The sequence below is a fragment of the Sceloporus occidentalis genome, unplaced genomic scaffold (genome assembly GCF_023333645.1).
Source record: "Sceloporus occidentalis isolate IW3139 unplaced genomic scaffold, rSceOcc1.0.p SCAF_3, whole genome shotgun sequence".
Taxonomy (NCBI): Eukaryota; Metazoa; Chordata; class Lepidosauria; order Squamata; family Phrynosomatidae; genus Sceloporus; species Sceloporus occidentalis.
In genome coordinates this window covers 113897825-113924914 of record NW_028316983.1, presented here as the reverse complement: position 1 = coordinate 113924914, position 27090 = coordinate 113897825, and the positions used below count along the sequence as shown (strand labels likewise).

General features: G+C 38.9%; 1 protein-coding gene across 4 annotated transcripts in view; it reads left to right on the top strand.

Annotated features, from left to right (window-relative positions):
• The window catches only part of CUNH1orf21 (chromosome unknown C1orf21 homolog), a 141405-nt gene that overhangs the window by 24923 nt on the left and 89392 nt on the right, over positions 1-27090 (top strand). For all 4 annotated transcript variants that reach the window (XM_089515856.1, XM_089515860.1, XM_089515858.1 and 1 more), the window contains exon 2: positions 26543-26769. In XM_089515856.1, coding sequence (XP_089371982.1) covers positions 26676-26769 — 94 coding nt within the window. In that variant the 5' untranslated portion in view covers positions 26543-26675. The remainder of the gene's footprint in view (positions 1-26542; positions 26770-27090) is intronic.

Sequence of the window (27090 nt, the reverse complement as noted above, 5' to 3'; positions counted from 1 at the left end):
GCTCCTTCTTTGTGTGCTGAGCTAAAATTGTTGTGTGCACCCAGGATGGATTTTGCAAAGTGAGAAAGGAATGGAAGCAAGTGAACAGAGTAAGGGAAGAAGGCACACAGTGTTTCAGTGACAAGGTGCAGCTGCTGGCAACCACTAGGGCTGAGCACAGTTGCATGAAGAATTATGGTCTTGCCTTGAGTGGGGGGGGGGGGGGGGAGATAAGAAATAAAAGAAATGGATCCCGTTTAACCAAAATAACCAGGTCTGGTCTTCCAAACAAAATGAGCCCAGAAACAACCCCCTAATAATGCTGGCCCTTCAGGATTAGACCTGATTCCAACCCAGGTGGAAGAAAGGTAATGCAAAATACTGACAAAACTTGGATTAAAACTGTGTTAAGTCTCATCTAAAATTATAGCCCGTAGGCAGTGAAAAGATCTGAGACTGCTCCAAGAGGAAGTGAACCTCATAAACCACACAACGGTTAGAATCAAGACTAAGCAGTATTTTTAGCTCCATATAGATTGAGCCAAGGTAGGAGTGAAGAGAAAGGAAAGTTTGTTTGCATTTGCTGTGTTACAAAGGGAGAAGTGACATGACTTGTCAACAGAACTGAATAAAGGGTGGGGGGAGTCAAAGATAATACCAGTTTCTTACATAATGCACGATGAGATAAATCATCATAACTCTGAAAAGAACATGAGGATAGATACTTAAGAAGTGAAATAAATGCTTCAGCATAACTGTATGAAACTAACAAAGTGGTATTTCAACAGAGTGATTTAGAGAAAGTGATGTGAATGCCTGAGACGGTTGAAATACACATTTAAAACATGGTTGATGTTTCTGAAACTGCCACTTAACTTTTCCCCCACACTTTCTTTTCTGTGTGACACAATTGTTTTTTTAATTTCAATGGCTTTGTTTGTATTTGACTGCAAAATAGAAAGCGTAGTGTCTTTAAGTTTTTGTTTTGCTGTAGTTGTGATTATATTTTTAATCAGATGTTAACCAGCCTGGTCTGGTGGAGGTGTCACAGCTCCATTCTCATGAGTGCAGGCACTGGGGAATTGTTTTTTCTCCCTGCACAACTTTGGTGGCGTGAGTTCCCTGTGACTGAGGCTTTTATGAATTATATTCATCTTAATTGGGGTTTTTTTTGTCTCCTGGACACCCTAATAGTTGATTTGGAGAAAGTACTAAATATCCAAACTAATAGCCAAATAGCACTGGTTTTAATCACAAAATAAATACTAGCCAGCCTTCCTCTTTTAGCATGTTCAATTCACATTCTAGTTAGGAGGATTATATGATTACTTTTATTCCTGCTTAAGATAGGTGCCAGCGGGCCTAATACAAGAGTAGAATGGTATTTGTTCGTCACCACTTGCATACATCTTCTTTATTTCAGTGGAGACAAAATCATTTCCTTTGTTTTACGAAAGTTGATGGTTTCTTCTATTTTATTTGGAGCTTTTTGTCTGTTTGTCATAAACAGGCAAACTAAACAGGATCTGTATAGTTCAGGTGTTCTTTACAGTTTTGGCCTTGTAGTTCCAGTTGTAACCAATTTTTTAAAAGACATTTCAATTTGTAATTATTTTCTGATACAAACAGCTCTTTTACTACATTAGTCATGATAACTTTATACAAAACCAAATTATTTGTATGATGTGTTTTATGTGATGTGTTTTACGTAAATAAAATAACAGGATGACTTTCAGTCTGTAAACGTGGCATGTTTCCAATATTTTTTTGCTGAAAAAATCTGTTTTAGCTCCAAGCTGGACGGTGAAGAGAGCGCATGGGAAGAGAAATCAACTCATTTGATTTCTGGAGGAGAATGGAGGATACCCTGGACTGCTAAAAAGATAAACAAATGGGTTCTAGAGCATTATACTGTACATCAAGGCTAAACTCTCCCAGAAGCCAAGATGATTAAACTGAGATTTCGTACTTAGGCCATGTTGTGAGATGACATGTCTCACTAGAGGGGGAAAAAAAAAAGACAATTATGCTTGATAACATAGAAGTAGTAGGAAATTAGGAAGACTGCATTACAGATGGATAGATTTAATCACGAATGGCCCTGAGTCTACAAGACCTGAGCAGGGCCGTTGTTGATAGGGTGACTTGGAGGTCTCTTATTCATAGGATCTCTGTACGTCAACGTCAGTTTGACAGCAGTTAACAACAATTCCTTTTCATCAACTGTTGCAGCATAAGTACTACTCCAGTCAGCTCCAATGATTGGGAGCATCTGATGTTTCAGCATTGTGGAATCTTAACTGAACATGAACCTGAGCAGTCTTTTGCATAGGCAGCAACTGGGAAGTCCATGTAAATTAGCTTGTACATGCAATAAATTAAAAACAAAAATATAACTCCTGTAATCTCCATTGAGATAGCAAGCAGATTCAGTTTTGGAGAGTGAGATTACAAGGTGTTGGGTTATTGTGGGGAAGGGCATTGTCTTCATACTATCACTGCACAACAATTTCTCTAGAAGTTAATTATGTCATAACTAATTTTTACTAACCTCTAAACCCACAATTCCCATGCAAATTATTTGTGGAGAACTCACAATAGAAAGGAGATTAAAAAACATTGCCCTAGCTGTCTCTCTGTTTTCAGAAGCTCTTCTGTTTGGTTGCCAGAAATCAGTTCTTAACTTGCCATTGGTTACTAGGGAAGTGACACTTTACAAGCCTGTGTTATCAATAAGTATGTTTATTTTAAATTATAATCCTACTGTGAACTGCTGAGTTACTAAATTCTAGATATTTTCCAAGTTTATACTTTAAAGTTTAATCTGAGTCCTAAGAACAGGTCATATGATTCTTAAATGTTATGTGTGCTCTGAACCAAAGTTATTTCTTTTGTCACATAATACATTTGCAGTATTTGTGAAGTTCTTAAATATTCTGTTCTCCGGCAATAATTTGTCCACTTTTTCCCAATTAAGGAATGTTATGTCCATCACAGAGAACTTGTGATGATGGGAATTTCTGAGCCACTCAAAACTTGTTCCATTGCTCATTTCCTATGCAGATGTGTTTACTCTCTGCTTCAGTTTGCTTGTCTTTTCAAAATGGGGGAAAATCTCTAGACTAAATAAGATCAAGATGTTGCAAAACCATGCATTAATTTACAAATTCTGGACAACATAACCCCTCCAGTGCAATAATTTCTGTAAATATTAAGGCACTGTTTAGTCTAAGCTTCTAGGACCGTTTTAGGATCCACAGCTCCTGAAAGAATAAAGCATTTATTTCTGGTGGACAACTCTGGGTAGTAGACTGATTTGAATTTTATGTCATCTTTTACTTTGTCCCTTAAGACTACAATCAGTATACCAAAATCTTCATGCAGTTGATGAGCACGCCATATCCTTGTTGGGAAACCTTAAGTGTTCATTTACATTGACCATGTTTTTTTCACACTATAGGATTATAGCACTATGATTCCACTTCAGCTGCAACAGTGGCATCCTGTATAGTTTGATAAAACACTAGAGCTCTCTGGCAGAGAAATCTAAACATCCCTTCTTTAAGCAGTTGAACAATAGACAGTTAAAATGGAATCACAGCTGTAATTGTTTTGTGTGAAAGGACCCCAGATTTTATTTCTCTGTGGGATGTGAAAGTACCTAATGGACTCAAGTGGCTCTACCCTTTACCTTTCTGGGGAAATTTTTGTTTGTTTCTTTATATCTTTTTCTTATCTGTGAGGGACAAATGACATTTGTGTTTGGGTGCTGGAGGAGAGTTTTATGGATAATATGGATTCTCAAAATAACCAGTAAATGGGCTGTAGAAGAAAGCAAGTGTGCGCTCTCCCTAGGAGTCAAAATGGCCAAACTGAGCATATTGTACTATGGCTGTATCATGAGAAAAGACATTTATGGTTGGTGAACTGGTGGCCTAATACCCTAAAGACACCAGATCCCATTTGATTGTAGAAGCAAGCAGATCTTAGAAGCAATAGTTAGATGGGAGACCACCAGTGAATACCAGGTGCTGTAGGCTATATTTCAGGGGAAGGAACCTGCAAACCACCTCTTTCTATTCTTTGCCTAAGAAAACCATATGAAATTCATGTGGGTCACCATAGGTCAATAGGTGGCTTGAAGATGCATGTGCACACACAGTGGGAGGCAGTAGGAAAAGAGGAAGACTCCATTACAAGCGGATACCTCAACCAAGGAAACCACAGCTTTGAATAGGACACAAGATGTCTCAGAGTTCTGTCATATGTGTGTTGTGTGGCTTTAAGTAATTTCCAAATAAGGCAACCTTATCATGGGATTTTCTTGATAAGATTTGTGCAGAGTGCATTGTCTTCCCCTGAGGCTGAGAGTATGTGACTTGCCCAGGGTGACCCAGTAGGTTTCTTGGTTGAGCTGGGAATCAAACCCTGTTCTCCACAGTTGTAGTCTAATGCTGAAGCCGCTACACCACACTGACTCTCTCTCTTGGATTTATAGGGCTGCCATAAATTGAAACTGGCTTAACAGTGATTGGCAGCAGTCAATATATAGAGATAAATAATTAGTACAGTATTGTAATGGGCTGACAGTTTTGTCCTTTTTCAAAAAGGCACTTTCAAAGTTATTCAGCAGTTATGTTATCTCAAGTTTCTATAACAAAGAAGCAAAATTAAATCAACAGTGATGGAAACTTCTTTTTTGTTCAAGACACAGGTATTTAAAAATAATAAGAGTATGTCCCACCGAGTCAGTGCTGCTGACTTTCCTGGAAACATTTTTAGGACTTGAAGACGTTTATTCTTTAATGACAGAAAAGTATTTTAATTTTAAGACAGTCATTAAGAAATAGGGTTGGCAAGGAAATGAGAAAAGGTAAATCAACACTTGTGTAAATCCCACTGAATTATTATTGGCATCCCATTGATAGTTTACTGTAGTTGGAGCTAGCAGGTGGGTTTAGGTCTAAGGAATGAATGTGTCAGAAGAGAGTGGAGTAGTTTTTCAAAAGTCTTTAACTCCTTTGTAAATGCAGCTAAAAGTCAGAGATAGGAGGAGTCTGGGATTTGATAAAACATATTTCTGAGAAAGAACTCATGTTTTAAGGAGCAGCATAACAATGGAGGACAAGTTGTTGCTTCTGTACTGTGTTTTAATCTTAATTTTGTACACGTAAACATTTAAACATGTGCACCAGCTGTTTGACAAAGGAGTTGTTAGCGTTTTAATAAATGTAGGGCCTAATCCTTTATAAACTAGGAGATAATTGGTTTTTAATCCTGTGTCTTGTTAGCTCTGGCCTTATTCTTTAAAGCTTACGTAGTTCCTTGAAAGTGAGTGTCAGCAGATGCAGTGGGATGTTTCTAAGCTTAAAACATAAGTGAATTATAGAAGCTTTAGTAAAAAGCTACAATTTCCAGAACATTAATATACAACATTGTTTGAAAGGAATTTTGTCCATTGTATATGTCAGAGGTTCTCTGACCTTTGATCCTCCAGCTGTTTTGGACTTCAGCACCTAGAAGCCTTTGCCAGCATGACCAATGATGAGGGAATCTCCTTTGATCCTCCAGCTGTTTTGGACTTCAGCACCCAGAAGCCTTTACCAGCATGACCAATGACCACTGTCTGTTGGTTCATTTAAGATTTTCATGTGCTTTCATGTTCTGGTTTTGTATTGAATGTATTCTCACAACTTCAGAGGTTGATAGTTTCTACATTGGGTTGGATTCATTTGGAGGGAGGGAGAACCTGTCTACCCTACTTTTGGAGATCCATTTAATGAACCTTAAGGGTTGAGGCATTTGGGGGCAAGTCCAGCTTAGGTGCCATCACCCTTGTCTCATCCGCAGGGCTTTCACCCATGTGGCTCCCACTTAGGGTTCCTAAGTGGCAGACTAGGCTATGGAATTACATTGAGTGGGTTGTTCAGTGTCTGGATCCATTGCCCCTAGGCAGTGCCAGAGTTCTAACCATTCTGACTAATAAATCTGTGGCCATTTCAACTCAAAACATAGCTTCCACCTGCATTCAATCTTGACCTCCCTTTTGCCACTGGACTTGCAAAATGTTGTTGCCAGGACTGTAAGAACTGAATGGGAACACTGCCTAGAGAAGTTGTTGTTTTTATGGTAGAATCTTATTTTATCTTATTCAGTAGAATAACTGAATTAATTTTGATAATGAACTTTTACACTTGGTACCATCTTCTGTACAGGGAGGATATGATAGTTTTTATATTAGCTTTATATGGTGAACACTAGTTTTTTCCTTTCACTTCACAAATTGTGCAGTCTTAGTAAATGGGTGTAAATGGCTATATTTGTGGTGGTTTGGAATGTTCTCCCTATCTTTGTCCCCTTTGTGAACAGTGAACTTTTCCCAGTCTTTTGTGTAAGAAACAAAAGGTCATGTGAAACATTGGTAGGGAGGGTTTTTTTATTAAAAAAACTATTCAAACTGGTTAATTTAAATGGATCTTTTTTCATTGGGAACAACATCATTAAGCTACTTTATCTCTATAAAGTTTTGTTTTTCTGTGCTATAATTAACCATTTTCCCAAAAAGATAGTTCCCCCCCCCAAATTGTCAGAAAAGCTTGTGTCTGTATATCTCTAGATTCAGTGAACGTTTTTGTTTTGTTTTGTTTCTAATGCCATATATGGTGGAAAATGGAGTTTATCCTTTGATCAGATGAACTGAAGTATTGACTTGTTGTTTGCTCCTCTTTTCAATTTTTATGGTGCACAGTGTTGCCAGAGAAACAATCAAAGAAGGTGATAAATGGGTTATATTTCAAGATTTTTATCCTGCTTTCTCTGTTTTCTCATAACCTTTGGCATTTCAAGACAGATCAGTTTCATTTGTGGACAGTAATAAGACTGACATTTTGCTGTGGGTACTGAGAACACATGAGACAATGGGCCAAAAGTGCTGAAATGGAAACCAAGCCAGCAAAGCTTATTTTTGTTCATGTAATTTTCCTCGGTTTCTCTTTAATACTGAGCACTCAGCTCTCTGTTTGTCATAGTAGTTGTATATACTGTAGTAGGCTTTTGGAGCACTGGGGCACCTGAGCGATAGAAATCTGAAGACACTTTAGTTTGGGCACCAACCTTTAATTTAGTTTATAAATAATTAGTTACCAGGTGAAAAAAAAGCTCTTATAAAAGTGGAATAGGCCTAGCTTGGTGCTTTATTCTGCTGATTTGGATGACTAACTTTGGCATCTGTAAGAGGACAGATGAATGAAAAAAGAACTGGTGATGATTGTGGGGATTAGTAACTTTTGTATGAACTTGGTTGCAAGGCTATACTTTGGGAACTACTTTGCATTAACTTTATAAGATGTCTCTAAAATCCTCCTGAAGTCTTTATATTTTGTGGTCTGTGCATCAAGAGAAAAGATGAAACAAGAAATGGTGCATGGTTAATTTTCTTCACCTCTTTCACAATGTGTATGCATGATGCTTCCCTCATACAAGAACACTTTCTGAAGGGGACCAAACTTTGCTCTGGTCCAGCCTTGAGAGGCTGAATCCTTCCATGTGATTTGGCCTGCAATTCTTATCATCCTTGACCATAGGAAAGGACTTCCCTTTGGATATAGTAGTTCAGATTTTTTAAAATTTAATACTCCATTTACTCCCAACATGGGACCAGAGGCACCTTATAGCAAGGTTAAAACAAAGCAGAACTAAATGTATAAAATCATTAAGGAGCCAATGTGATGTAGTGCTTTGAGTGTTGGACTAGGTCTCTGGTACACCAGGTTAGAATCCCCACTCAGCCATGGAAATGCATTGTGTAACCTTTGGCAAGTCCCACTCTCTCAGCCTCAGAGAAGGGCAAAGTCAAACCCTCTCTGAACAATTCCTGCAAAGAAAACCCCATGATAGGATTGCCTTAGGGTTGCCGTAAGTTGGAGATGACTTGAGGATGCACACAAACAACAACATTAAAAACACAATAACAATAAAAATACAATTCCTTCTCCTTAAAACAGACTTTCCTACAGACAATTATTGGTTTAAAGAAAATGGTCTCGACACTGAAAGGAGAGCAGAGGGGCCTCCTGTGAAAGGGAACTCATCATCTTGGGAGCAGCTATTGGGGTGGCCTCCTTCTCAAATGAAGAAAGAAGGCACTTTGGAGATTATTTTGCATATATAGGCCTCATACAGACTGACCAAAATAAAGCTACTTTACAAAATAAAGCTGCGCTCCCGTCCTTAGGACTGGATTGTACCTTCTGCGCAGCTTCCAGACTCTTAGGACGCATGCATCATTTAAACAGCATACCTCCAAAGTGACCCGAAGCAGCTTTATTTTGGCCTGTCTGTATGAGGCCATAGTCTTGTATTAAAATCAGATTATACCTTGTATTTGTCCCACCAGCGAGAGTTTTTAGATCCTTTGTCAAGTGGTAAATGTGTAGTATGTACACATTTTAAGGATGAGGAAACTTCTGGGCTTAATACGATCAACAAGGTTAAAGATAGGAAAGGGAGTAAGAAAACTGTTGAACTTCTCTTCCTCCCTCACTGGTGTCCCTGGACCACCGCCCACCCCCGGAAATGGTTAGTACTTAGTTATTTTTGGACAGTGGGAATTTAATATTTGAATTAATGGAACAAAACAGGCCCCAAATTAATTTGATCTGCTTTTTAAAAAACTGCTAAGGCTAAATGTAGTATGGTTCTGTCACTAATAGATATTAGCTGGAGCTGAGATGGTAACATAAACTTTGAACAGCTGGAAATGGTAACTGAGAAGAAAATCAGCATTTCATTTCTCTACCCACAAAATGCTGTCTTCTTTCCTTTCACAACAACCAGTGTTGCGTGCAAATAATATCTCTTTTTCCACTGAGCATTACTGTTGTTTTGTTTCTGACTGTGTCTGTCAAATCACATTGGGGTCAAGTGCTGAGTTGACTTTCTCTCTGTTGCTATACAGTGGAAGGAAGAGCTTATATTTCCGCTTACCTTGCCAACATTTTGTACCTCAGTAACAATACGACTGGCCCCTTTTTCAGAGTCAGGCTAGTCAAACTGCAGAGATTGTTAAGGTGGCCTGAGGAGCAAGGTTCTTGTGTATGTTCCTCTGGGATGAGAGTTTGAAAACCATGGCACCTGCAACAAGCGCCCTTGATGGCGTCTAGGACAAATAAAATTAGCATTTGGATTTCTCTCCTACAACTTGTAGCGTTGGCAATTACCTTAATTGACTTCAAAAGGAATGACAGTTTCATAGCAGACACACCTGCCAGTGGGTATGATGCCAAAGTGGAGCTTCCAAGTATAAAGAAGCTCTTATCTTTGAAAAGGAATTCAAAGATACTAGACAGTAGGAAGAATAATAATTGGAGGAGATCAACATTGCTATGCTCTGCCTGTAACTCCAAGAGGGATTTAGCCTACAACGCTGGTGAAAATACAGATATACATGGACTTGTACTTTGATCCTAAAAGGCAGTTCTCACCTGATGTTTACATGCAGTACCATGTTGGAAAACTGAAAGTGTATTGTTGGTGAAGTGGAAACCTTTAAGGAAAATACTTGAGTTAGATGCTCAGAATCATTTTGAATTTGTGCATTGAGTAGGCTTCATAGTAGATGGGTCCAGGAGATGTGTCTCCTTTTGGTTACCAATTATAGGTAAAACATTTTTTGTGGGATTTTTGGGCTATGTAGCCGTGTCCTGGAAGAATTTATTCATGACATTTCACCTGCATCTGTGGCTGGCATCTTCAGAGAATGGTGGCATGGAGGTGTGTGGGGAATATATACTGTGTGACCCTAGGTTGAGAGGAAGTATTTGAATGTTAATCTGTGTGTTGGTCTGTTGGTGAATGGCAAGGCCTCAGGGTGGGAGAATATGCAAGGAGAATTTGTGTCTATTTAATTTGTGATCCATTATCTGCTGGGAAAGCCCCTGACTCTGGGTGATGTTCATTTGCATGTGCTGAGTCTTGATTTTGGTGTTTTTCAGGACTGTTAGCCAAACTTAGTTTACTTTCAGGGCTTCAAAGTTTAAAGTTACTTTCAAAGTTTGGCTACCAGTCCTGAAAAACACCAAAATCAAGACTCAGCACATGCAAATGAACATCACCCAGGGCTTTCCCAGCAGATAATGGGTCTCTGGTTAAATAGACACCCTGAGGCTTGCCATTTACCAACAGACCAGCACACATGTTAACATGTAAATCACTTTCTCTCAACCAAGGATCACACAGTATATATACTCCACACACCTCCATGCCATCATTCTCAGAAGATGCCAGCCACAGATGCAGGCAAAATGTTAGAAATAAATTCTTTCAGAATATGGGCACATAGCCCGAAAAAACCACATAAAACTATAGGTAGAATAGTTTGGGTAGGCTTGCATAAAATCGTATTTTGCTAAAGTTTTCATTGAAGGGGATTAGATTTTTTTTCAAACCCTTGTTCACATTGTGCTGCTGATAAGCTTAATTTTTGATGCTTTGGAGTTGGTAGAGTTGAATCGATTTTAGTGGAGTTGTTGTTGCACTTTAGCTATTTTAAAGCACTTCCCAGAAATCGCTTGGTTGCTAATAGCTGCTGTGTCAGCTGACACACTATAATTATTGATTGCAATAGGATTGCAACAGTCAGAGACCAATTTGGATCATGCAGAACTCAGTAAACTGACACTAGAGCTAGCAGGTTAGTCATGCATAACATATGCATGCCCCCTCCCAAGCTAGGAAATGTGGCCAGAGATCCATGCATAGTCTTGGAGAAGGGGAATTCTGATAAATTGGCATTTTGTAGAATAAGAGATTTATGTGGTCTGTGTAACTGGCTTCCAGGAAGCCAGCTATATATTTGCAAAATCAAAGTAAACCTTGGATTAGATACTAAGGTCCTTACTAGAGTTGCTGAATTCAAAGCACTGAATGTACAGATTGAAATTGTTTTCGTGTCAGATCTCCACTCTCCCATCATCAGTTAAATACAACAAAATACTGCAACCTGAGGTAAACACAGTCTTTAGTTCTTGCAGCTCTACAGTTATTGAATTGCAAGATGACATGATTCTAGGGTACTAAAATGTCCTGTCTGCAACTGTGAGGATTTATTGTACTGTTAGTGCTCTATATCATGGATTTGCAAACCTTGATTTTGCCATTTTATACAAGAGAATCATTTTACTATGCCATTGTAATTAATGTGAGTTGAGCATCCATGGGTTTCAGTGTCCACGTGGAGTCCTGGGACCAAACCCCAGCGAATATCAAGGACCCACTGTATCTGCAGGAAGAAAAGGAGAAAGTTTCACTTTGATGAGATGCAGCTAACTTGGCTGATTAGTGATTAAACTATGTATCCCCCTAATTTTTGCTCTTATGTTCCTTAGCACCCTCTGCATGACTGTTAATATTTCAGCTATACCAACATAGACCTTCTGAAAGCATCCTGCTCCCTCAAAAAGTTATGCCCTTTCTCATTTGCTGGAATTGCCTCCCAGAATGTCCCTACCGCCTCTCCCAATCTTTCCTCAAAACGCACCTTCTATGTGAAGCCTTTAGCACAATCTTTATTTCCTCTACTCTGCTACAACTAATGCTAAGTACACGTAGCTGAACTAAATGCATATTTCAGCCTTGTTTCCATTTGTTTTATTGTGTTGAATTTGCCTTTGTAAGCCCCATGGGGTAGAAATTTGCCCTCATGTATTTAGTAAAGTAGCATGTACAATAATAGAACTACAGAGGTACACAGTAACAGTAAGATGTGTATTTGTGTGTTGTGTGCCTTCAAGTCGTTTTCAACGTATGGCAACCTTAAGACAACCATATCATGAGGGTTTCTTGGCAAGAGTTGTTCAGAGGTTTACCATTGCTTGTATGTAGAGATTGGTATGTAAATAAGGGATCCAAAGTGAGATCCAAGGATAGGATCCAAGATCTAAATTGATTTCTGTGGTTTTGGGAGATTTTAAGAAGAGCTATGTCTAGCCCTTTGGTTGGAGACACTGGAAACTGTGTGGACAGTGCCTGCTGAAATATTAGATGCTAAAGGGTTGCTGAAATAAGATGTGCCATGAGCTGAGACAAAGACCTTAGTGCCCTGTTTAACTTCATACAGAAGCAAAACAAATTATGCAGAATTGTACATATTGCAGCATGGAAGATTGCCAATATTTTATTTTGCATAGATTTATACAGCGTACAGGATTAAGAATACCAAAGAATTAGAGGGTACAGAATTACAGAATTTATTGTAACAGGATTTAGGGTACCTTGGTAAAGCACTGTGACTAAAAAGAAAACGCTGATTTTGCAGGATTTTAATCACCGAAATGTTTTTAAGTGAAGTATGTGCATGGCAGGGAATGCTAATAGATACATCACCAGTTGTAATACCTTTTTGGTTGAATGCAACTGGCTCTAGCCTGATCTCTGTGTGTGCAGATATAAACAAGTCCATTGTCCACATTACTATTTGCTTTTCTTCTAGGAAATTCAAACCAGCATTTTACTGTCATGTGCACAGAAGAGCAATGTTAATATCCTCTTTCCTGTGATTTTTGAAAGTCTCCTACCCAATTGCTGTCAGTAGCATCTAGTTGCTAAGTGACATTTCTCCTGCCTCTCTCCTTGTTGCTATGGTTCTTCTTTCTCTGTTTCTGTGCTGGTACTGGAGCAAAGCTGCTTTTACCATCCTACCAACAGTGAAGAACCTTCTTGGTGTATAACTGTGTTGTGGGTGGTTCACCAGTGTGAAGGTAGACATGCCTGTATTTGAAAGTTTCCCTCTCTGTTTTTCTAACACTGTTAGTCTTTAATGGTATGATATTTATTGGAAGGAAGAAAAGCAACATCTCCTAGCTTACTAAATAGAAAATAGCCCAATGGTCCCAGGAACAGCAAGGCTTCCTCTACTGCCTCCAGAGAAGTTTAAAAGTTAAGGAGTGATGATCACTACATCTCATAATAATTTGGATTACTTATTCTGCTGGATGACAACTGTCTATCACATTGTCAAGCACTACCTTTATTAATTTCTTGAAGAGTAACCTGAGGTCTCTCTTCAAATAAATGCTTCAGTTTTCAATGGTAGTCTATGTTCTCAGAACTGAATAAGCAATAGAGATGGTGGACTGCTGAGGGGCAACTTTAATAATAGAAGAACATCAGTGCATTGCAGAGATTCTGATGCCTGCATTTCAGAATAAATGTTTGGGTAGTATACAGTAGACTATTTAAAGAGTTTCACACTTGTTTAGGAATCCTCAGAAGACATTGACCATTATGTTAATGTAGATCAATGGTTCCCAAACTTTGGTCCTCTAGGTATTTTGGATTTCAGCTCCCAGAAGCCCCAGACACTTTGGCCAACAGTCAAGAAATCTGGGAGCTCAAGTCCAGAACACCTGGAGGACTGAAGTTTGGGAACTATTGCTATAGTATAGATGGTGCCAGAAGTGAAGAGAGGGTAGATTTGCTTTGGCAACCTAGTAAGTTTGTGGCTTAGAGGGTAAATGTTAGCAGGGTGGGAGGGAAAGTGAACTGCTGGACCACCCACTACGTCCAAAGCCCCCGCTGCCTCATGCCAGCAAGGAGGTAAGGGGTGAGGCAGTTTCCACCAGTGACTTTCTTATTAAGCCTCTCACTATTTAATAATAATATAATAAAATTTATGTATATCCCACCTCTCTGTGTAACACAACCAGGGCGGCTTACACGTTAAAATATTCAATCCTGTGTCCCAATAACCCCCCCCCCCCATACAATTAAACAATTACAGATTAAAACATGCCTTAAAATAATAGACAGGCTTAAGACAACATTCACATGTACACTTGCATAACATATTGAGTATACTTCTGAGTATTCCTTGCTTAAGAAAACCCTATGATATTCATGAGGCCACCATAAGTCGACAGGCAACTTGAAAGCATACACACAACAACACACATACAAATTCCCTCCCCCCATTCATTTCATTGCGGGGATTTTCCAGTTCCAAGTTGGTTGAGTTGAAGAATCTGATCCTATGTACTTCACAAGGCATTTTTAAAGTAGTAGTGAGAGTTGTCATCATCATCATCACCTGGGACGAACCCTTCATTGAAGAATGACATGTAGGTGGAACTGACTCTTTAAACTGGTTTTTGTTGTGAAAGGTGTGTTTACCAGCTTTCTGAAGTTGCATCATTTAGATATCACAAATAGCAGCAATGCTTATGCTGCTCTTCTTTTTCTTCTCAACAAACATCTGACACTAAATGTTGGAATACTGTAACTGTTTTTTAACACTGTTGTGATCCCGCCTCGATCCATTGGAAGAGGCGGGATGATATAAATAAAAACTATTATTATTATTATTATTATTATTATTATTAAATGGAACTACAGTGAAAGTTGTACTAGTTGTACCTTGATTCTTATCTGTCTGTGAGCATTAAAGTGACTCTCCTAAGCAGTGCCTTTCTCCTATGTTTTGAATAGAACTTTCTCTGGTGGGTTATAAGGCTCCTGTATCTAAGTTTCTGACAAAGCAGTTAGCAACTGTAATGATCCACAGCCATCTTTTTATTATATCACTTTTTAAGCCTTGTTTTATGCATTTTGGCCTTAGGAGATGCAGCAGAAGTGGGAATGCTGGCGCAGACAATCTGCCAGTTCGCTTTCGCGTCTCGTCCAACCCACATGTGCTTATGACATCTTTGCAAATTGCAGGATCTAAAGCTGGCATCTGCTGTCTCGGAGTTTTTGTTTTGTTTTGAGGCAACTCCTGTTTGACATGTTCAGCGACCTGGGCTGACATTATGATCGGCCACTCCTATACCCCCTCCTTAGATTAATGCTTTGCTTGATATTTTGCAATAATAAGATTACAAACATTTTAAATAACAGCTCATTTTAAGCATCTTGGAAATCTTCTTGAACATGGGCACCTGTCATTTTCAGTTGCTGTGCAGAATGACATGTCTTTAATAATTCCCTAGTATAAATGTTGCAGAAACACAATTGAATAAAATCAAGCTTGTGACCTAAACATTAAAATTCTTTCACATATGGCATAGCTTCTTTTGCAAGCATATAGCCACAATTCTAACTGAATCAATTTCATGTACATCTTTTTCTCAGATTAACATAAAACAATTGTATTCAGACATTCTTAAAGCGCTGTAAGCATAGAATGGGAGAGGGGGCAATGACCCATTAGCCTTTCCAGCATCAGTTGTCATTTCTGTTGCCTTCCACATGTGGAGAGCAACTTTCTGAATCTGCAAATGTCCTCTGTCTGAAAAGGGGTTCAGTTTTGAACACTGAAGAACTTCCATGGATACAAGAGGCTTTCCCATGTTTCTTGGAGTTAACCAGAATGAAGGGGCTGAATTCTGCAGTGTTGATTTTCTCTTCTGTTTAAGTTGTGTTGTGAACATTATTAGTATTGTGGCCTCATTTTACTCCCATCTCCAGAAAAACTGACTTGAAAATGTTTTATCCTAACCACTCCATCTCTGAGGATTACAGTGCTTACTTGAGCCATACATTTGACTGTACATAGCCATAGTTTCCAGCAAAGATGACAAAGTACTTATGCTTCTTATTAAGACTAGAGCATTTCCACCCAGCACATGTACTGCAAAGTAATGAACATGTGAAGCAGAGCAACAGCATTCAGCTGCATGCCTCACTGTGCAGTTGAGGTATTCATTAATCAGTGCTACTTCTCCAAATGTCGTGTCTCTTGTGATGGATTAACAGTGTCCCACTGTGTTCAGACTTTACCATTAAAAGACACCGCTCCCCCCCCCCCCCCCGGCCAAATCTGATGTGATTAGTTTTTTAGTATTGCTGTGGTAATCTGGCAATTTATTTCTGTGGGCTGCTGTTAACTATGGACCATCTCAGGTTAAATTGATCTGTTTCAGTGGGACTTCTAAACTAGAATGCAACCCACATTGCCTTGGGAATGTCTTTCTCTTTCTCGTTTCCTTCATCTTGAGTCCAAACCACACTTAGCAAGGATCTCCATCTCAGATAAATGAAATCAGTGTGGGTAGAATTCGGCTTACACAGCTAATAATTTCTTTTTATGCATTCATATAGTAAGAACTGCCTGGTTGGCTCAACACCAAAATCTGCTAGTCTGGCATCCTCTTGCACTATACTGAGCTACTACACTTGTCACCAATTTTTAGCAGTAAGCATGGTGGCATGATCCTATGTGTTTCTCAGGGGATCCAGTGCAGCCCAATAATCCTGGAATATTGCTCACTCTTGCTATGGGCAGCAGTGAGAATAGGGCTCAGTGTGGGTCCAATGCATAGTGGTGCTGAGATGGAGAAAGTGTAGAAAGCTAGTAGCTTCTTCTCCCCTCAGCCTAGTATTTCTTGCTCTCCCAGGAGAGGAAAATGTTGGTGGTTATCTCTACTTCCTCATTGCTTATTTGTCCACCTACACTTTGGGAAGGAGTTGGTGACCAGGCAGTGATGGTGGCAAGGGGGAGCAGAGGCTTCTATTGACCCTCTTGCTCCTGGCAATGGTAGAGAGAGGAAAGGACCCACTCAAGGTGTCTGTCTTTACACCTGCAGCTGGCACTAGATCTAAAATGGGTGGCTTGTATACAGTCTCCCCAGCCAGTTTATCTGGCCACTGGGCTCTTCTGAGGCCCTTTGATTCTTCCTCTCACTCTCAAGTATTTTTCATCAAAATAAAACTGCGGGGCTGGAAGCTTGTAGGAACTGTGGTTCTCCTTTTATTCAAAAGTGCAGCTCTCCAGTATCTTTTAAGAGCTGAAAAACATTTCTCCTTTCAAAGCAAGAAAATTGACTTTCTTCCACTTTCAGTTTTGTTTTGATTTCTTGTTCGTTTTTTCTTCAATGTGGTGGGTCAGTCTGGCGCTCCCGAGTTTCCCTGCTCCAGCCTATTGGTTGGGAAGGAGAGAAGCACTATTCAAGATCTTTCGGTTTTCTGTGGAGTTCCTTATGTAAAGTCTACTGTCTAGTTTTTCAGAAAGCAAAGGCAACTGGCTGCTTGGATCCCTGAGTGTGTGTGTGGAGGGGAGGTGGTTCGCATTTGTGCAGTGCTTTTATGAATGCCTACCAGCATGTCACAAAAGAGTGTGCAAACATTCTCCACACTTCTTCATCAGATTCAGTGATACGAAAGGCAGGGAAGGGACAGAAAGTAGTTCAGGATTTGTGGCTATGAGGTCTTTAAGCCAAAACTCAGATGGATTGTAAAGTGGTTCAGTTTCCTCTTGATTTTTTTTCCAACCGCTCTAAACAAGTAGGGTATAATAATTGTAAGATTGCCACCTTCAAGTCCCTTAAAGGTGATATAGGGCAAACACTCAGGGCCCAAGTCTAGGCAGAAGGAATTCCCTGAAGGCAGAAAGTTTGAAATCCACCTGCATAAATATACCATTTTATACATAGTCAAAGGATGAATTCCACTGCTGTCATCTTCAGTTCATTTCCTGTTAAGGAGCTTAAAATAGAGAAGGTAAGACTTAGGCATAAGCCACAACAGTGTTTATTAGGTATATGGTTTTGCTCCATCTCCCTGACTCAGCTGCATGTTCCTCTGGTTTCCATTTATTTGAGCATCCTGATCCTTCTTGTCCAGTTAGAGGTTATCTGGATTGCAAGCCCCCTCTTCTACTAATAGCTGCTGGGTGATTTTAAAAAGTGTGATTTAGAGAAGGAAGTCTAATTTCTGCTCTGTATTCATCTCCCCTTTACTACTTTCTCTCCTGAAGATTGCACAGGCACATGCTGTGGGCAGTTAGGTTTACTTACTGGGTAGCTCAGTAACTGCCTCTGTTCACCCCTGCCACCCAGCCTTTTACTCAAGCATACGTTATTGTGAATGTAATGCAGTCATATAAGGAAAAATAATTAGGATTTAGTAGGCTTTAAAATGGGGTGGCGTACATACAAGGTATAACCGTATCTCTGGTGTTGTTGAGTTGCTCTTGTATTTAGAAATTAGATTACTAACAAAATATTAGCATGCTTCTATTGTAATTCAGGGCTACAGGATACGAATAGGTTTGTGTTTGAGGAATCTGCAACAATTTGTGTTGGAGATACAGAGCAAATGTACTCATAGAATACACAGTCATTAATATCAGTGTTCCAGGTAGTGACACTAAATCAAGGCTGTCACTCTGCTGACAAAAACTGAATCTCTCTCTCTCTCTCTTTCTCTCATATTTTTAAATTTAGAGACTGTTATGCTCTTTAGGCAAAAGAACTGTGAAATAACGTAGTTTGACGAACATGGAATAATATTTTCAATCAACTTTTACCTCTTAGTTTCTTTTTTGTTTTAAGGGGGGAAAGAAACAGCATCAATGGGTGAAAAACACTTTAATGAATATTGGCTTTATCATGGCAATATTTTTCATTTTTCATACTTTTTGCAAGCAGCCGTGTAGTCCTTTTTGCTACAGCAGACGAACTATACTGTCTCTCTAGAATTCATTTACATCTATCTATCTGTAGTATTTACAGTGGTGGTAACCTCCTTCCGTTATATACCCTTTCATGGGGTTTTCTTGGCAAGTTTCTTTAGAGGCAGTTTGCCATTGCCATCCTCTGAGGCTGAGAGAGTGGGACTTTCCCAAGTGGATTTTTTATCTAGTGGGTTTTCATAGCCCAGTTAGGATTTGAATCCTGTTCTCCAGAGTCATAATCCAATGCTTAAACCATTCTACCACACTGGCTCCCCTATATCCTTTATATTGTTATTATGTTAGCTTGATCACTGTTTGGATTCATCAAGATACAGTCAAACTATGTGATAGGTGCAAAAACACATAATGAAAGTTCCAGCTTTCATAAAGGAGAAAATCTTTTGCTCAGGAATTTTAATATGGGTATATTGGTAGGAAGATAAATTTGTTTTAACAATGAGCAATAAATACATTGAAAAATCAGTGCTTGTGTTGATGATTCATTTAATGAACTCTTATTATGGAGTGTGCTTAAATTGTACAGGCAGAGTAGCTGCATCTTATTTTGATTTTAATATGCTCTGCAAAACATTGCCGGGAGCAAGGTATGTGGTAGTATTTGTTATAAACGTGACTCACAGAACCAGAAAAAGTAGCTGCTCTGGGATTAGTTGAATAAATTGTTTAATATGCCTTCTGTTTGCTAAGAAGCTGAATGGATTCATTTTACTCTTTGGATCATGGTGTCTATATATGGAGAAGTAAGCAATTTAGTGGGGAATTGAATCCCTGATTTGTATGCCTTACAATGAATTATTTCATTGAGGAATTAGGTTGCAATTTCATAGAAAAATCTTTTTTAAATGATCGAAGATGCTTAAGAGCAGTATTTGCAAATCGAAATTGTTTTTTTAAAAAAATGGTATAGTGGAAGTCATTTTTGGTATTAGCTTCATAATTCATGAAAACCAGAGGTAGAATATTTTTTTCATGATAATAACTTTATTACGGCCATTTGGCCAGCACAATTTTTTTTCATGAAACAGCTGAATGCCAGGTTTCTCAAAATTTCATATTAGAAGACCCCTTTTCTTGAATTCAAATTAATTGTGAAAATTTTACAATGGCATCTGGTACTGCTAACATCATTGATTTACGTTGTGTCTCAGTAATCCTGGAAGTTTACCAGTGGTCTTTCAGTGGGAATAACAGGCAAGATTTCTTAGTTTTCCCAGTGCTATCAGTCTTCCGCTTTAGAGTATGCCCACGTTGGTGTGGCATGGGGCAGTGCTTCTCAAAGTGTGGGTCCATGAAGAAGTGTGGTCCACTGGCAGCCCCTGAGAAGTTTCCAGGAAAGAAAAAAACTAGTGTTAACCGTGTGCACGAATATGATACTTGTCCTAGCACATTGGAGGAGGGGGGAAAAAATCACCAGTTTCCCACATCAAATACCTTGAAATGCACTGATATGTACATGCTATTTTTACATGGAATGAAGCCCCAAAGGTCTGATTCTCTGTATCTGAAACAAACAGAAACAAATCTGTTGCAATGTGGAGGTCTCCCTGATAAGCGGTCAGGATGCTTGGGTGTTCTTGGCACAGATTAGGGAGAAAAGTATACCTTTCACATAAAATTTGAAAAATATTTCCTACATTATGTGGTTTCTTCTGTTGCTAGAGATGCCCCCCAGCTCTCTGTGGAGCTGTTTTGTAGCCCCATAGAGAATAGTGACACATCTGTGGATATCATCTTTGATGGCTTGTTTGTCATCTCTTTCCTAACATCCCATTTGGTGGGCTCTAGGAAAAATTTGGAGAGCCAGTCATTGAAGAGTATCCTGGCTGGCTGGAGGGAACAGTCTTTCATCTTGAGAATATAAAAGCAGGGCTCAGAAAGTTCTGTGAGACTGTCATCCTGGGCAAATGATCTGGGGAATCAGAGTTAATTGATGGACAGACAGGTCACCCAGTGTTTGGATCTGAACCTGTGCTAAGACAAATGTCTTCAGCTGCAACCAATAAACTTGTGGCCTTCTCCACTCCAAATGCAGTGTCTGTGTTTATTTTAAACCAAAGAAAGCTGTTGATCTTGCAGCTGGGACCATAACTCCTATATCATTTCCTGATTTTAAAATTCAGAAGCAGTTTTATGATAGCATAAAGCACAACAATATTACAAATGCAATCCTCTATAAGGCAAGACGTGAAACAGCCTAATCAGTTAATGGTTGGAGAAAGCCAGAGTAAACAGGTAAGTTTATTCTTTAATAAATGCTGAAAGCAGACATCGTTGATGTCTGGCAGATTGCAGAGGGGGTGATTTCATTAAGTAGAATGTGTATTTGAGTTTAAAATAGATCAGTTTTGCTTTCTTGATTTCATTATAAATTTTACCTTCATTACCTGTATTGGGAAATTAATTGCTCAAGAAACCAAATGGCATTTTTATAGTTTTTGTTTGCTTCCAGAGGCATTGGTGTGTATGTGTTTGTTTAATACATGAATATTAAAAACAAGTGGGGTTTCTCAAACCGTGTCACACTGTTCCACTAATGAAAAAAGGACTTTTTTCCCTAGTTTATTTAAAGTATCAAATTGAAGTATTGTATAGGGGAAGGGTTTACTGGAGGTAACACCATTAGAAGGAAGTATTTGTTTATTTAACACATTTTTACCCCACTCTTCACCAAGAAGGACTTACCGAGTGGCTTGCAAGTATTCTGAAGAAATGACTCAGTCCCTGCCCACAGGCATAAAATCAAAGGAAAAAAAGATACAGGAGAAAATACACCAGGCTTGTAAATGGTTTTTCATCTACTTACCTTTGAGGAAGTAATGCTTCCAGGTATTCTGTCATTGTAAACTGGTGTAAGGATAGTGGTGTTTTAAAAATTGCTTCTTTCCATGGGCCATAAATTACTTGTACCATTGGTTGTGGGCAGGTAAGACGTGAATGAGTGAGAAAGAGAGAAAATAAGAGAGAGATTAGTATAAGCAGGGTTTGATTGGTGGTGGGTTTTTGGGGGGGCTTTTAAAAAATATTCTTAAGGCATTGCATTCAGCACTGGTCTAGTGGATAGGATTCTAGGCTTGGATTTAGGCAACTGTTCAATTCTCTTCTTGATCATGAAGTTCATTGGGGGGGGGGGTTGTTGGAGTAGTTGGTGTTGTTCAGCTTAAACTTCCTCAGTTGGTATCTGTGATGAGAAAGGAATCAGCTGCACTCTTTTGAGAATGGCAAACATAATAAGGTTCATGGCTGAATGTATACATCTTGTTGCAGTATTCCAGTTCTTTCCTTTTTTTGTTTTTTCTTTAATTGGCTTCTGCATATTATTTATTATTATTATTATTATTATTATTATTATTATTATTATTCCTTATGGTGATGATACTTTTCACAGGGCTTTGGTTGCCACATAGGCTATGTGTTGACATTGAGAATCTCTTACTCCAGTGAGATTGCTTCCTCCCTCCCACCAAAATACAAATAATTCTTTTTTTTAATTGATGATCTATACTGATGCTGTCAACCTATCTGCTTCCAGCAGCTGTCTGATACTTAAGGCATACTTTGTCCAATTCTTATGCTTATTCTTATTACTACGTATTACTGTTTCCTTACCCAAGGTTCTTGTTTTTGTTGTATGCCTTCAAGTTGTTTCTGACTTATGTCGAACTTAAGGTAAACCTATCATGGGGTTTCCTTGGCAGGATTTGTTCAAAGGAGGTTTGCTATCGCCATCCTCTGAAGCTGTGACAGTGTGACTTCCCCATCGTCAACTATTAGGTTTCCATAGTTGGAATTTGAACTCTGCTCTCCAGAGTCATAGACTAATGCTCAAACTACTACATCTGTATGCATTGAGGTAGAGAACAACAGGAAGTTAAAATACAGCACATAGCATCAGTTAAAGCACATAAACCATTTAAAATAGATGATATCAGTTTAAAAGAACATAGAAGACCAATACCAATTAAAACAATCGATTCATAGTTTTCAAATCCTAATTTAAAATTAATAATTTAAAATAATGTGGATAGGCCTGCCAAAGAGACTGGTCTTTAATACTGCTTTAAATTCAGACAGCAAATTCATCTGTCAAATCTCTTCTGGCAGGTCATTCCACGGTCTAGGAAAGTCTGAAGAAAAAGTCCTCTGGGTGACAGTTGTCAGTCTAGTCCTGGATGGTTGGAGTAACTGTTCCCCAGAAGACCTGAGCATAGAGGACAGGTAATACGGGTCAAGGCAATCCCATAGGTAACCTCAACCCAAACTATGTAGTGCTTTAAACATAATAGCCAACACTTTATACCTTGCCCAGAAACCATGGTCCAAAATACATTGCAGAAATAATCCAGTTTAAGACCACTTTAACAGCCCTAGCTCAGTGTTGAGGAATCCTGGGAATTGTAGTTTATCTTGGCACCAGAGTCTCTGACAGAGAAGGCTAAATGTCTCACAGAATTCCCTAGCATTGAGCTAGGGCAGTTAAAGTGGTCTCAAACTGGATTATTTCTACAGTGTGTTTTGGACCTATGGTGGCCATAATAGTCTCTATTCTGTTTCCTGCTCTGAACTTGTATCATCTTGGAGTTGGAAGGCAACTGCTCTCTGAATCACTTTGCCCAGAAAACGCAAATTTGATACTGGTCTGTACTTGTTTAAGTCCATAGAGTACAGGGAGGGCTTTTAAGAAGTGGTTGAATCACTACCTCTTTTTAAAAGATGGAAAATTTCAACCCCTGAGAGATCCATTAACAATACATTACAGCAGAGCTCTAACGTCATTTCCTCCCTGGACAACCAGCCAAGAAGGACGGGGATCAAGAGAACTGCAGAAATAGTCCAGTTTGGCACCAATTTAAGTGCTGTGGCTCAGTGCTAGAGAATCCTGGGGGTTGTAGTTTATTGTGGCTCAGAGATCTCTGACAGAGATGTCTAAATGTCTCAGGAAGTTCCCTAGCATTGAGCCATGGTGGTTGAAGTGGTCTCAAAATGGATTATTTTTGCAGTGTGTTTTGGATCATTGTCTTCCTTGTCTGTCCTAGTAGCTTGTCCATATTTGTGATACTCACCAACTGAACTGTTCAGTGTAATCCTACTCATGGGGTTACTAGACACCCCATTCTTTACTTTGGCTGTAACAATGGCATCTAAGTCAACTACGCATTAAAGGCAACACAGTGAACTGCTGAGTGTTGTTGAATTGGATTTGGGGGGGAGGATACCCAATTAGACTGCTCACTACCTTAAATAATTCAGCTGGACACAAATTTGCGGATGAAATGTGCGCAGAGAAGAAGGATTTCTTTTCTGAACATATTGCTACTGTATAGGAACAAAGATGTTCTTTGTATTGTGTCTTGCTGGATATGAGTTAGGTTTTCCACAATCTTTACTCCAGTTTTCAACTTTTCTATTTCAGCTCCGTGAGATCTTCTGTATACCAAGGAGCCTAGTTAGGAGCAGGTCAGAGAGGACCTTTGGGAGCAATCATGTCGATATACCTAGCTCATGATTCCATCTGTTGGCCAGCTGCACCTAACAGACTTCTCCCAAACATAATGTAGAAGTCACCCAAGACCAAAAGTTTGGACGGCTGCCACACCAACTCCAAGACTAGTTCTGTGAGCTTGGCCAGGGAAATTGGTGCAGCAGGGTGGACAGTACAATAACAAAATTGCCAGCCTATCAAGAATGCAGATAGTGGAAAAATTGTAATTCCCTTTAATTTCACATCATAGTACTGATGGTGGAGATTTCTATTGGGATTTTACTTGTACAGCAAATGAAGGGAAAAAAAGCATAGCCATGAATTGCAAATAGAAAAATCAATTGAGCTGCTTGTTTAAAATATGCCACCGTGTAATTCAGCATTGTATTTGATCTATATTTGTTTCATGGCTCTTTGAAACGCCTTCCTACTTAGTCCCTAGCTACAAAAGTGCAAAGCTAGTGTTTATGTTAAGTTTGAGTTTGAGAACGTTGTGTGTGTGTAGTTTATGTAGATGTGAAAATGGCTTCTTAGAAACCAGATGGTACATCAGAACAGTTGAAAGAAGTGAACAAGGGATTAGAAAGGGGAGTTGATTATTGAGACAATGACCTATTTAGCGAATGCATTGCTTCTGTTTACTGCTGCTGGTCTTTTCACTGAAAAATAATGCCGCTATTTGCCTGCATTTATGCTGTCCAGTTGTACGGTTCTGTTAATACATGCCATTCCTTTAGCCATGCAAAAACATGGCTTTCTTTCTACCTATTTCTTCATGTGTTCCTGCATGCTCCCACGAGGATCCACTATAGCATTCATTTTTCAGAATTTCAAGCTTTGGAAAATCCATTCTAAATTTAGTGACAAAGAGCTTCTGCATGTTAGTCACAAAACCTTTGTGGAAGATTTTGAAAGGCTTCCTAGGGTACTTGCACATTTTCCTATGAAGAACTGGCCAGGCCTCAAAAACCTTTCCCTCACTTTGTGTGAACTGATAGGACACAATAGAGCATACCTACTGTATATACTTGACTATAAGTCAACCTCATGTATCACTCAAGGGCAGGTTTTGGGGCCAAAATTATTGATTTTTATATGACCCATGGATAAGTCGAGGGTAAAACTGAAGGGCATGCAACAAAGGATCTATCTAAAGGATGAAGCAAGGAAAATAATGCCAAACAATTTACAAAATCCCAGCAGGCACAACTCTTTGTGCTCACCTTAAAGGTTGGATGGATGAGAGAATACAGAATGCTTCCAGGACAGATTATGCTCTTGCTTTTCACCAGGGCATGGTTCCTTTTAAAATAAGAGTTAAAGTATAATACTTGCATTGACCCGTGGATAAGTCAACTCAGGTTTTTGGGGTAAATTTTTTTACTAAAATTATACATGAGTATATATAGTAGTTTTTTGCATTTTGCTAGGATGTTGGTGGTGATAGTTGTGCTACAAGGTTTTATGTACACTCAGAATTTCAAAGAGTAAACAAATCTGTAAAGTTAAAGTACAGTATGTACAGTACAGTATTTTCATTCTAATCATGTGTATAGAGACAATTTTGTGTAGATGGAATTGTTAGATTTCACTAGGAGTGTTCAAAAATTGGTTCATTCTTCCTGTGTTCCAGGTTTAAGTGGATATTTTTGGGAAGGGGGAAAATATTCCAGCAGTCAAAAGGTGGCGGCTTGCTAAAATTAAAAGATCTTGCAACGATTTTTATTGTTTTCATAGGTTGCAAGGATAAAGTGTAGACCTCAATATGTATTTCCCAAGCCTGTTTCTGTAGCCTTGGGTCTTCCACATTCTCTTTCTCTGGCTGAAAAAAAAGTGAATTGCTTACCTTGGTAGCCTTCAGGTGCCTATTAAAACAGTTACAACAAGGAGCTCTCATGGTTTTTCAAAACCAAAAGTGACTTTCTGGCCCCCTTCCAGACCTGTTTTGTTCACCCTTGTTGTTCTTGTTGTCGTCATTGAGTTTGGGATTCATTTTTGGAAGTTCATGCTGGTTCCAGAAGTATTGCGAGGTGTTTAGATTAGCCCATGGATTGGCCATAGTTCCCCACCCTTGCTGAAAACTGAGATCAAGTGTAGTTTGAAATGTTAACAACTAATAGGAAGCCATTTCTTGCATACAATAAGAAAAAAAATATTGATTTAAAAACAAACGTTTATCCTCCCAAGCTTCCCCCGGATAATTTCATGGATGTTAAAAGACTAGAAGTGCTGCAGAAGACATTATTTTCTTATGCAGAACTCTTAAATCTCTTTCACACTACACACTTAGCAGCTTTTAATAATTGCCATTGCTTTACCTTGTGGAATCTTGGGATTTGTAGTTTTGTGAAGTGTGTAGTAGTCTCTGACAGAGATCTCTAGTGCCTCACCAAAATACAAATCCTGACATTCTGAAGGATGCAGCCATGGCACTTCACTTTATATTAAAGTGCTTCATTGTGTGATGAGGAAGGGTTATTACAGAAAAGAAATGTTTTATCACATTATATGCAAGGCAGTTCTTGATTGATTGCTCTTTTTATATGTTCTAACATTTAGAGAGTGTCAGTGATAGCTGTTTCACTCATACACCTATTGAATTTTTGTTTTGTCAACAGGCTAGAAGAAAAGTGTCTGGACCACAAAGTTGGAAGTTGGATTATTTCTTTTAAGAAAGGGAAAAAGACCATGCGTGCATGTCTGTAGAAATGGTTTGCGGCTCAGTCAAGCTGGAGCTGACTAAATGAAAGTATGGGCTGTGCGTCAGCCAAGCATGTTTCTGCTGTACAAAATGAAGAGGAAGCTCAGAAGGGGAAAAACTACCAGAATGGAGATGTATTTGGTGGTGAGTGTCACTGTTTGTAGCTCCTAACCATTTCATAGAAGGTCTCTTTATTGCACTCTGCTTTTTACCATGTCTCAACTCTATTTGCTCATGTTGTCTTTTCTGAACCTATCAAATTCTTCAAGAATTTGTCTTGTTCTCATATTGTTCATATTCTTAACTTGTTCATATATTTGGGCACATTACTTTATATAAATGTTTACTGCATTAGAGGCAAACAACCTCTTTGATTTTCTTTGAGTGCAGTGCAGAAGCAGAATGTGGAACTAATTCAAAAAATCACCTTGCTAATAATCAGTGTTTACTTTTTAAGACAAACTT